An 11,600-nucleotide genomic window follows, 5' to 3' on the forward strand; every position below is an offset into this window, starting at 1 on the left:
GGGACAAGTTGTAGTGAGGACAACAACTGGATCTCTTTCCTTGGGGGAAAGGATGGCTAATGGCTCCCTTCTCATCAATATGGCCAAGATAGTTTTCTTAAAGTGGTAAGGATCGTTTCTCAGCAAATAACAAGATAAAGATGGGACAGAGAAAGTAACTATTTTGATACAGAGACTGGAAGGCCTCTGGGTGGGGGATAAACCAATGGCCAAGGCTCTAAAAAGCAGAAAGTTCAGAAGAGCTTGGAATCTGCCCAAGAATGAGCAGATGCCCAGGTAGATGGACGATGGACATCCTGACCCAGGATCAGTATTTCCAGGTTAGGGCGCATTCTCTGATTTTAGGATATACCCTGCAAGTTCCACTTGACGTGTTAATTGGGAAACTCAGGCCCTTCATTCTCTTGGAAGCCACAAGTTGAAAACACTAACATTTCCTGCAAGAGTTAAAATAAATCACACAGTCGGCTACCTGGTGGCTGTTAAAGGGGTTTAGAAATGGACGTGAGGCCGTCTACAGACTGAGGGCACATTTTCCAACTCTGAGCTGCTGCTTTTTCATTCAGTGGGATCTGATGCACAGCACAAAAGGCTCAGATCTTCAGTGATGAGGACAAATGTCTTTTGCAGAGAACTTGGCACGAGGTTGCTTTCCTGGGATGGCTGAGCCATGTGTGTGTTAGTCTCTCAGTCGTGTCCGACTCTTTGTGATCCCATGGACTGTAGCCTGCCAGGCTCCTCTGTCCATGGGCTTTTCCAGGCAAGGATACCGGAGTGGGTTGCCATTTCATTCTCCAGGGGATCTTCCCAACCCAGGACGGAACCCAGGTCTCCTGCCTTGCAGGCGGATGCTTTACCACCTGAGCTACTAGGGAAGCTACTAACAGGAGCCGTAACAGAATTTTAGAGCATGCCAGGGTCTTAGGGATCATTGCATCCCCTTTCATTTTTACAGGTGTGCTTCTTAGCTGCAGCCTGGAGAAGGGAGTGACTTTTTCAGGGTTGTAGCAAAGTCAGGTCTAGAACCCAGGTGAGCCTGGTCACAAGGGGCGTGGTCCCAGATGTGGGCACCTTTGTTCCCCAGGGGAAGTGGGTGCGGCAGTAAAAGGGAGGTGTTTGTCTATTCAGGTGACAGTCCAAATTGTAAAGCCCATTGTTTGAAACCCAAGGACCAGATGCTGCATGCTGAAAGAATTTCCTAGAAGCCACAGTTAGGACAGGTAGCCTACTTTCCTGCTCCCAAACTACATTAGATGAGAACCTGGTACTTTTCCTAGAAATTCCTAGCAAAGGCTGCATTCTGGGTGAGAAGGGGGGAAGTAAACCACTGCTGTTTCCCATGTCACCCTAGCTGTGTGACTTTCATGACACATCAATTGTTTAATGCAGCTACTTTGGCCTGATGACTCTGGGTTCCAAGATTACCTGTCTGGACCCTTCTCTCCTCTTTCTCCTTTTTCCTATTCTCATCAGTACTGGCCTAATTCAGAGTGTGAGACACAAATCATTCCTTCCCCCGATTCCTAGTCCATGCAACATCATTTTTCTTTCTTTCCCTTCTGCATCCCGTCCCCAGTTTCAGCCAGGTGCACAATCTCTCATCACTGGTTTCTTGCACGTGCGTTACCCTTCCCCCACTTCTGCTGGTTGAAACTCTTGATGTGCTCTAAGCCTCACTCAAATGCCACCTTCTTCAGGAAGCCTTCCACGAACTCTTGTTATAGATGAATGGCTCTGGGTTTCTCTGTGTAGTATGCTGTACCGTGCTGTGCTGAGTCGCGTCTGTCTCTTGCGACCCCATGGACTGTAGCCACCAGGCTCCTCTGTCCATGGGATTTTCTAGGCAAGAATACTGGAGTGGGTTGCCATTTCCTCCTCCAGGGCATCTTCTCAACTCCGGGATCGAACCTGCGTCTCCTGTGTCTCCTGCATCGACAGGCAGATTCTTTACCACTGAGCCACCTGGGAAGCCTTCTGTGTAGTGTACCGCGCCCCGCCCCCCAACTTTGTGTCTACCCAGGACCTCAGAATGTGATCTCATTTGGAAATAAAGTCTTCAGAGATGTAATTAGTTAAGGATCCCAAGATAAGGTCATACTGGATTTCGTGTGGGCCCAAATCCAATGACTGGTGTTTTTATGAGAAGAGAGGACACAAAGACACAGAGAGATAGCAGACAGTCACGTGAAGAAGGAGGCAGAGATGGGAGTGATGCTGCCACAAGCTAAGGAATGCCAACCAGGAGCCACCAGGAGTGCGGAGGGAGGGGGAGGGAGGAGGAGGAATTCTCCCCGGAGTCTTTGAATGAGGCGGGCCCCACCAACCCCCAGATTTCAGATTTCTAACCTCCAGATTAGAAATAGAATACACTTCTGTTGTTGCAAGGCACCAACTTGGTGGTCATTTGTTACGGCAGCTACAGGAAACATACACTATAGCTTGTGCCTTGACAGTAAGCACCTGGCCATGTCTCTGAGCCTTCTTTGCTCTACCCACCCCTCTCTAGGCCCAGCGCTGCACTGAACACTTGACAGACACCTCGGGCAGATTTGTTGGACTAGGTCTCTCTGAGGTGGTCATCAAGGGGTAGTTGGGCCTGGGCCTGGCCCAGTGCCAGGATGGGAAGGATCTGCTGAATGGATGTGATTCACCAGACTAGGTGAAGGGTCTATTCCTAGTGAGCTTCTTCAAGAAAAAGGCTACAGACCCATGGACCATAAATTCAATAACAAAGCAGGTGCAACTCTGAACCAGTCCTCAGACTGGGTCTGCGAAATGCATCCCGGAGTCCTGGCTGGCTCTCTCTTCCATGAAGGGACTGGGTCCCTGCTCAAGGGTTCTGCCATCATGGCCCAGGCCTCTAATCCAGCCGCTTACCTCCTACTGGGCCAGAGGCTGGAACAATCCCTGTAGATACTTCCAAACAGTTCACTTCTGTCCCTCAGGGGGCTGTTGCTAAAACCAGGTCAAAGTCAAAAAGCAGAGGCTAGGTCTACCTCTAGCCAAGATAGAGCCTTGGAGGTGTAGAGGTGAGCCCAAGCTCTATGAATGCTTCCATGGAAGGAATTCCAGAAGGACACAGCAAATATAAAGGGGTTGTAATGGGCAATTACCCAACAAGAGTCTTTGCCTTGGAGACCTGGGCCATGAGTGGCCCTGTCCAGGTGAACCTTGTACAAGGTAGTTAAGCAGAGATATCTCAAGGTGAGGAGCTTTCCAACTTTCGTGCCTTTAGGTCTCTTTAAGAAAAACCCTTATTTGGGTCATCTCTGCAGCCTAAGGGCACCACCGCCCCCAAATATTACCAAATCATTTGACTCAAGGTCGTTTTTTGGAAACTGGGTTGTTGCTCCCCCCAAAGCTAACAGACCTTTCTCAGACATGCAAGCAATTTGCAGGCTCTGATTCTCCTCTCTTCTTTCTCTTTAGGGGGGCCCTTCCCCATGGATCCTGCCTCTCCTTCCACCCGGGGGAGGAGGGTCACGTGGGCCATGGAGGTGGCCTGCCTAACATTGCTGTAGGCTGTGGGTGGGCGCCATGCTCCCCAGCTCTCTCCAGCTGCTCCACGACCACCCTGAGCCCACCATCCACTTAACTCTCTCAGCCATCTGCCCCAAAGTCCCCATTCCACAACACTCAGCCCTGTGTCCCCAAGCCCACCAGCCCCCCAAACACTCCCAGCTCTGGGAGTGGTCCCAAGGCCCTTTCACTGGGCCCCAGATGGATTCGGGCAAGAAACCTTGATTCTAAATTCCCAGCCATGACAGCAAGCCTAAGGCTCATTAAAACGCAGCTCCAGTAATTGGTCTGATAATTACAAGTTATAGGGAGCGCTCTTGGTCGTTCTGACTGAGGTCTGAGGATTGAACACATGGTAAATGGCACTGGAAGGTTCATAGGGCCCCTGGTTCCTGTTTCTGGTGACCAGATACCAATTAAGCCATATCACTCAATGGTCCTGGCTTTATTCTTCAGAAGATACCCATTTCAAATTCAGTGGGGCATGGTTCCCAGTGTATGGTGCCGCTCTGCCCCTCCCCCACCCCAGTGCCATACACTTCTTTCAATTTAGGCTTGTTTATAGTCAGTCAAGTTTTTCCAGATTGACTAAAAGAGTTCTTCATATGCCTACTGCAGCCAGTTACAAGAGCAGTGAGAGACGCAGGACTTGGGCCAGCTGGAAGAGCCAGAAGAAAAGTTTCTGTGGGATGCAGACAGCTAGGGAATGACAATCACATACGATTGTCCCAAACCCTCCAGGCTCCCCCTCCCCGCAAGGGCACCCTCATCTGCCACTCCTCCATAACAGATGTGGGGGGGGGGGGGGTGGAGGGCATCACTCCCAAGGAAATGAAACTGCTGAGAACAACTTCTGCTTCTCCTTTTTCGGTGTGTCCAAGGGTTAAAAAACACTTCTGAACTCCTCTTCCAACTGCAAGGTCAAGCAGCTGTCCAAGCCACCCAAGGAGAAGCAGGAGCTGGGGGACAGTCGACCCCAGCTAACTTACTCAGCCTTGACAGCCTCCAACCTACAGCCACCACCTCCTTCTAAACGCCACCCAGGGAAGGAAGAGTTAATCGGCAATCGGCTTTGGCTGATAATTCAGGCTCCAAAGTTCAGTCCCAGTCAGAGCCACCCCGGAGGAATTGTAAATCTCAGGGCAGTATTTAACAAAACAAAAGCAACCTGGAATTACATGCAGGTTTGGTTTTCTACAGTACATATTTACTTAATCCCCTAGGTATGTGGCTCCATGTCAGATCAGCTGGCTTTGCCGGCCCTTTCACCCCCCTCGCTCACAGCAGTTTAAATTTCAAACTAATTCCCTGTTTTTGCTCTTCCTCTTCACAGGGCTGGCTGGAGACAGCCCAGCCTGCTGGCCTCAAATCTCTCTCTCTATTGCTCTAGTCACTGGGTGAGTCAGCCTGGCTTGGGTTGGCGTTGGGTGACAGCTGGCTCAGCCTCCCCACTCTTAGGCACCAGGTCTGGGAAAACTGGAGGAAGAGGTGCTGGAACTACCAAAAAGTTAAAGGCAGGGCTTGGGAGTTGGAAGGGGGGAGGGGTGGTTCACCACAGTGCCACCTCTCCTCTTAGCGGGGAGGGATCCCCTCCCGGGCTGTATTTGGGTGGTGGTGGGGGGTGGATATGCGGAGGCAGCACTGAAGCGAGAACAAGAACTGTTGATCAGCTGCTGGTTAGCCTGTCCCCTCTCTCTAGATTTTGGAACACCTGGCTTCCGAGTGCCTATCAGGCTAGGCTAGACATCCACCACCGCTTCCCGCTTTTCAAACCACACCGAGTACCCCCTCTTTCCCAGCTTCCAGAGCCGCAGCCGTCCAGGTTGGGGCTGGGAAGCGGGTTGCCAAGGAAAATACGAAGCGCCAGCTAGCAGGCGGCTCCCCGGTCTACCCAGGAGCGCACACACCCAGCCTTACCAGGGTGGCGGCAAAGAGGGAAAGCGAGGGGAGGAAAAAACGCAACACCTTCCTTTGGGAGGGAAGAATGTGGGAAATGGGTGGGTCTGCTAAGTTTCGAGGTGGGGGTGAATAGCCAGCCACAGATCCCAAAGGAGAGGGGCAGCTCCGGACCTGCCAAAAAAGACAGACAGTCGGCTGCCCGGGAAATGTACAAGGTGAAACTAACTAGCTCAGCACTCGCGGGTGGCGCAGAGAAGTAGGGTGGCCGGCGACTTTCAGACCCTGGGCGCGGGTTCCGGCAGCGGCAGCAGGTGGGCGCACCCCCTGTCCCCTGGGCCCCCCTCGCCTCCGGCCCCCACCACTCTGGATTCGCGGGGCCCCGGTACCTTTCTGGCGCCGCGCTCTGCGAACTCGCGAGCTAGCTGGCGCCCGATGCCTCTCCCGCCGCCGGTGATGAGGACGTTCTCCCGGGACAGGTCCCGCAGCTTGGCGGGCAGCACCAGTCCGACCGCAGCCTTCACCACCAGATAGATCATCTGCAGAGGGAACACCACCAGCGCGCCCAGCCGTTTCCACACCATCCTCCGCGCCGCGGAGCCGGGCGGCGGGGGCGAAACTCCCCGGACCGAACAAAACAGGACTTAAAAAAGAAAACACCCCCAAACAATAATAAATAAACCGAATAAGGGGGCAGAGAGGCGTCCCACCTGGCCACTCTTGAAATCACCTCTTCCCAAATGCAAAGCAAGCACCCGGTGAGAAAAAGAGGGGGGAGAAAAAAAAAAAAAAGATAAATCCTCCGGAGGAGAAAAAGCGTCTCCGAAGGTTGGGACAGTAAGAGGGGTGGAGGGGAAGCCAGAGGTGGAAAGTTCTAACAAGAACTTTCTTGCCCCGGCAGCCAGCCGTTTCGGCTGGGGAATTCTCAGGTAATGTTTACAGGCTGACAGAGGAGTTTAGGCAGGGGAAGGAAAAAAAAAAAAAAAAAAAAAAAAAGCACCAACCACACGCGCGCACCCTGCTACAGTCCCGCGGTTTCAAAGTGCAAGATAAAAAAAAAAAAAACCTTCTCCAAATTGTAGCGCCCCCCCCCCCTTTTCCAGGAAAAAAAAAAAAAAAGAAAGTAGGGGGGAAAAGTGCTTGAAGCTCCCAATTTCAGCCCGCGAAAGTCTCCAGACTCATTGCTATTCTTGGGCTCAGGAAATTGCTTAAACGCGATCTGATTGCCAGCAACGTGCAGGAGAAGTGGGGGGTCCGGGTGTCAGTTTCTTTACGTGCATGGCTCGCCCTCGCGCGCGCCCGCTCTCTCCGGCTCCCTCCCTCCCTCTCTCTTCCAGCGGAGGCTGGGAGTTGCCGCTCGATCCGGCTCCCTCTCTCTCCCTTGTTAGCATTTATTGCCTTCTTTTTGTCCTTTCCAACTTGGAGAGGGCCCGGGTGCGGAGCGCGAGTGGATCGGACGATTGGGTCTACGCCGCCTTATCCATTCGCTCCCGGGACAGCCGCGGCTCAGAACGAGAGGGCGGCCCTTTTCCCCCCCATTTTTTTTTATTTTTATAATACCCCATTAAGTCTGATTGACAGTTAAAGTTGTTCTGAGGCTTCGCCACGGTTCCTCTGAGTGGCTGCCGCGGGCTCCCCTCCCCCTGCGCAGTGGTGGGGTGCGCGCCCGGGCGCGCACACGGGCTCGCAGAGACTCCGCTCTCCCCGGGCCGGCTCCCCTAGCTGCAAGCATGGGCTTGCCGGCTGTGTCCCTGAGGGCTCGCCGCAGTAACTCGCACACGCTGGAACCGACTCCAGCGAACCGGCTCCCTCCTCGAGACATGCCTTCTGGCCTGGGGTTCGGTCTGCCTGAGCAGGGAAGGCTGCGGGCCAGGTGACCGCCAGTGTGCCTGCCGGGGAGACCCGGGGGAGCTTACGCTCGCCTTGATCCATCAGGTCGCCCAGGGTTTATTTCAGGTCATTTGATCATCCCCTGCCTCCAGGTAGGACCAGGAAGCCACTTCTGACCCTTACTCAGAAGCTTCCTGTCTTCACTTAGAGAGCACTTTCTAAGTCTGACCCAAGTCCGTCGTGTTGCAAGGGCCGGGGCTTTGGCGTGGGCGGGGGACGGGGAACAGCTGGGTAGCAAGGTTTTGCTTTGAGGGGTGGGGGTGGGCAGGGTAAGGGAACCTCTGCCCCCGAGGTGTCAATAAAATCCCCATAAGATTAGCTGGGAGCGTATTTATTGCTCATCTGGGCTAGAATTACCTTGACTGACAGCAATTTCCTTAACAAACGCCTGTAAACAAAACTTGCTAAACCTGACCCCCCTACAAGCCCCCGCCCCCACCCCCCCCCCCCCCCAATGCCCCGCCATGCTGTGCAGGGGACTTCTCGATTTGGGTCTCCCTGGGCTGCCCTCCGCAGGGTTGGGTGGGCCCACCTTGTAACCTCTTGCTTTCTCCCAACCAGAATGTCTCCCCTGCTGGAGGGTGGGACCCAGCTATTTAGAGTTGTCTGTTGCAGAAAGTCTGGGAGGTGAGTCACGAAAAAGCAGAGCCAGTGAAAATCACTGATCGGACTTGCCTCCTGCTGCTCCTGATGGTCCCAGGCCTGGAGGAAGAGGAGGATGAGCCAGGGAGCTTGCCCTGTAATCTGGGCCAGCGGTTCTCCAGAGAGAGGCTTGTTCAGGCGAGGAGTGCAGGGCCTCACCCCCAGACCTTCTGATTGAACAGGGCTGGGTGTGCTGGAATCAGTGCCGTTTAATGATCTGCTGAGGATCCGGGGAGAATGTCACTTTGAGAAAAGCTGGTTTGGGGAGGGGGTGGCTGGGGGTTTAACTCCTCCCTGGGCTGCAAAGACCCTGTAGCTCTGGAGAAAACTTCTGCCCGCGTGGATCTTCCTTCCAGGTGAATTTGGGAAGTCATTATGTCACCCGCTGGAAGAGCAAAAAAGGGTAGGAAGAGTGTGGCTGGATGACAGACTATTCTACACTGAGGGCTTCAAATCTGAAACTGAATCCTCCCACTGACCTTGCAAGGGCGGGTATCATTATCCCGCTCGGCCAGGTAGTGCAGGAGGGAGGGCTCCAGATCCAGACATGATTCCTTTTCCTACCCCATCCCACCCCACCCTATTCTGGCAGGAAGAGAGGACCAGGCTCCCTCCTGCCTCCATCCAACCCTCCAAAAACAGGATCCCAAGGCAGGCCATTGCCTTCCTAGACTCCCAGGCCACGGCTAAAGGCAGGACTTGGTCAACATGACGGCCTCCTCCCACCTAGGAGGTCTGTAAAAATGGGAAAGAAATCCCAGCCCTGGAGAGGCTCTCCCCACCCAGCGGTGGCGGGTGTCTGCGGGGCCTGCCAAGACAACTGGGGAAAGTCTGGCGCTGAAACCCCTTCGCGCAGCCTGTTCTCATCTGTTATCCTCGACGCCGCCTAGTGGTGTGGATGCGATACTGCGTCTCCAAGCTGCCCAAGTCTCCAGCCTCCAGTGTTCCTTCTACCCTACCAGGTATCCTTTTCCTTCCAGGCTTTTCTCTCTACCTAAGATGAATACTTCAAGCCTAAAAAGGCTTGCAAGTATCATAGCTCCACTTCCCCACACACTCGCTGCTGTGTGGAGTAGGTTACTGAAACACAGGTATGTGAAGCAACTCTTAAACCCAGCAGTGTGTTCACCGAAATCCACTGATGCTCACCAGCTAGCCAACCCTGTTCAGTTACCACATCAGCTGGGAGACCTCTAGGTCCCACTTACATTTGCCTTGGGTGTAAGTTTGAGTGGGAAGGGGGTTGAGAACCCAAATTAACCTTCAGCGTATCAGGACCGTTACACGTACTTTGACTTCATCTCTGAAACAGTCTCCAGGGGTGGGCGTCACGATGCCACTGTATTAACACTGGGCTCAGCAATGTAAGTGACTCATTCAACTCAAGACCACACAGGGGGCTTCCCTTAACCTCTCCCAAACGGCAGGTTTAGAGTGAAATCACAATATAAAGGAATATGTTGTGTGTGCGTGCTAAGTCGCTTCAGTTGTGTTCAACTCTTTGTGAGCCTATGGACTGTAGCCTGCCAGACTCCTCTGTGCATGGGATTCTCCAGGCAGGAATACTGGAGTGGGTTGCCATGGCTTCCTCCAGGGCATCTTCCTGACCCGGGGATGGATCCAATGTCTCTTTTGTCTCCCGCAGGTCGATTCTTTACCACTAGCGCCACCTGGGAAGCCCGTAAAGGAACATGTCAGGTAGCCCTGAAAGATGAACTGTGGTTGGGAATAGGACACCTTTTTTCTACTTGTTCCACCTTCAGGATGTGAGTTTTACCAGCCTTGCATCCTGTGGACTCAGGCCTCTTCCATCATCAGCTTCCCAGAGAGGTTCTGTCTGTCATCTCCTCTATGTCCCCCCACTTCCCAGGGAAGATGGAGGCAAGGAGGGTACTGGGCTGGGGGATGCACAGTCCAGTGGGCTGGTCCAGAGGGTCCCCGTGACCTGGCTTCAGTAGGAACTAAATGGGACACAACCCCTCCCCCTCCTCTCCCACCTCCTCCTACCTGTGTTTTTGGCTCTTGGTACCCCCTCCTCCCTTACTTGGGAGCAGGGGGTGGGGAATTTAACTCCAGGGTGAAGTTTGAAATTTCACATCCCAGCCTGGGAGAGGGCCCCACAGTTTTCTCTCCACTCCTGGAAATGTGAAAGGAGCCTTTGTAGGCTTGATGGAGGAGGGAGGTAAGCTGCAGCCCAAAGAACTAACTTTTTCCATGACTCAGCTCTCCCGGTGTGGGGCGGGCACGGGAGGTGCAAGGACCCAGCAGGGCAGGCTGGAGCCGCCTTCCAACCCAGAGCCAGCAGCTCACGGGTAGAGGTGGGCCCCCCCAGAGAGCCAGCCCTGTTTACCTGCAGGGGAACTTGCTGGCCCTGGATGGGCCACCACACTGTACCCGCCCCATGCTCCCAGGGCTCTGTCCCATTTTTTCCCCCAGAGAGAGGGGGAAAAAACTATGCTTTTTTTTTTTTTAAAGCATAATTGATTTACAATGTTTCAGGTGTACAGCTAAGTATTCTGTTTATATATATATTCTTTTTCAGGTGGTGCTAGTGGTAAAGTACCTGCCTGCCAATGCAGGAGATGCAAGAAACACAGGTTTGATTTCTGGGTCGGGAAGATCCCCTAGAAGAAGAAAAAGCAACCCACTCCAGTATTGCCTAGAGAATTGCATGGACAGAGAAGCCTGGTGGAGTGAAGTCTATCGGGTCGCAAAGAGTTGGACATGACTGAAGCGACCCAGCACACATGCATATTCTTTCTCAGGTTCTTTTCCTTTATAGGTTATTACAAGATGTTAAATAGAGTTACCGGTGCTATACAGTAGGCGCTTGTTGTTTATCTGTTTCCTATATCGTAGTGTGTGTCTGTTAAGCCCCAGTTCTGAATTTACCCCCACCTGCATTGCATCTACAGTGCCAAGCACATGAATGCTCTTGTGTAGTCCTTTAACCAGGAACTTCCCCTATCACCATTCCAGCTGAGAGCTGGAAAAACAAACAGGTTTCAAGCCTTGCCTTCTACGTATCTGAGGCTTACAGGGTTAAGAAAGTCACTTAAGATCATATAGCCCAGAGCTGGAGGTGGGATTTGAACCTGGTCAAGTGCTCAGCTCGTTGGATTTATCTGTGGCTGTCTTCCAAAGTGTGTAAGATCTACTGGGAGAGCTTGTCAACATGCAGATTCCTGGGTTCCCAGCCTAGATGTCCCGGGCCAACATCTTAGGGCGGGAGCCCCAGAATGTGTGTGTTGGCCAGTGTTTGGGAACCGCCCAGGGCTGCCTCTCAGCTGTTGTTCAGTCACTAAGACTCTTTGCAACCCCCATGGGCTGCACTGTGCCAGACCTTCCTGTCCTCCAGTATCTCCCAGAATTTGCACAAGTTCATGCCCATTAAATCGGTGGTGCTAACTGTCTCACCCTTGGCCCCCTCTTCTCCTTTTGCCTTCAATCACTCCCAGCCTCAGGGTGGCCCCTGGTTGGTAACAGCCCCTTCACGAAGCCTTTCTCACTTCTCCCACCACCTCGCGAGCTCTTCTCTCCTTTGTCATTAGGATGTGTCATGGCACTGAACCTTCACCCATGGCCTGTTCTGGGCTGGTGGCTCCACAGACACCTAACAGGGAAGCCACCAGAAGCTGGAGGAGCAGGGGGTA

General features: G+C 53.2%; 1 protein-coding gene and 1 long non-coding RNA gene across 4 annotated transcripts in view; one reads left to right on the plus strand and one right to left on the minus strand.

Moving 5' to 3' along the window:
- DHRS3 (dehydrogenase/reductase 3) overlaps nt 1–6,393 on the minus strand; it is a 48,829-nt gene extending 42,436 nt beyond the window's left edge. Inside the window, exons 1-2 of one of the 2 annotated variants that reach the window (XM_044943004.1) lie at nt 6,126–6,391; nt 5,805–5,954 (exon numbers count right to left, since the gene is read on the minus strand). In XM_044943004.1, coding sequence (XP_044798939.1) covers nt 5,805–5,954 — 150 coding nt within the window. In that variant the 5' untranslated portion in view covers nt 6,126–6,391. Of the gene's footprint in view, nt 1–5,804 lie in introns of both variants that reach the window. The other variant, XM_006076791.3, reaches the window with a different exon arrangement.
- Nucleotides 6,394–6,975: 582 nt separating this feature from the next.
- On the plus strand, nt 6,976–10,549 carry LOC102405154. 2 transcript variants are annotated; one of them, XR_006551156.1, is made up of 3 exons: nt 6,976–7,397; nt 7,867–8,909; nt 9,593–10,465. It is a non-coding gene; the product is annotated as an uncharacterized LOC102405154 (long non-coding RNA). The 2 variants fall into 2 exon arrangements; XR_003109459.2 differs by lacking the exon at nt 6,976–7,397 and adding an exon at nt 10,490–10,549 and having other exon boundaries at nt 7,831–8,909; nt 9,593–10,129.
- The last annotated feature ends 1,051 nt before the right edge of the window (nt 10,550–11,600 follow it).

This window comes from Bubalus bubalis, chromosome 5 (genome assembly GCF_019923935.1).
Source record: "Bubalus bubalis isolate 160015118507 breed Murrah chromosome 5, NDDB_SH_1, whole genome shotgun sequence".
Classification (NCBI taxonomy): Eukaryota; Metazoa; Chordata; class Mammalia; order Artiodactyla; family Bovidae; genus Bubalus; species Bubalus bubalis.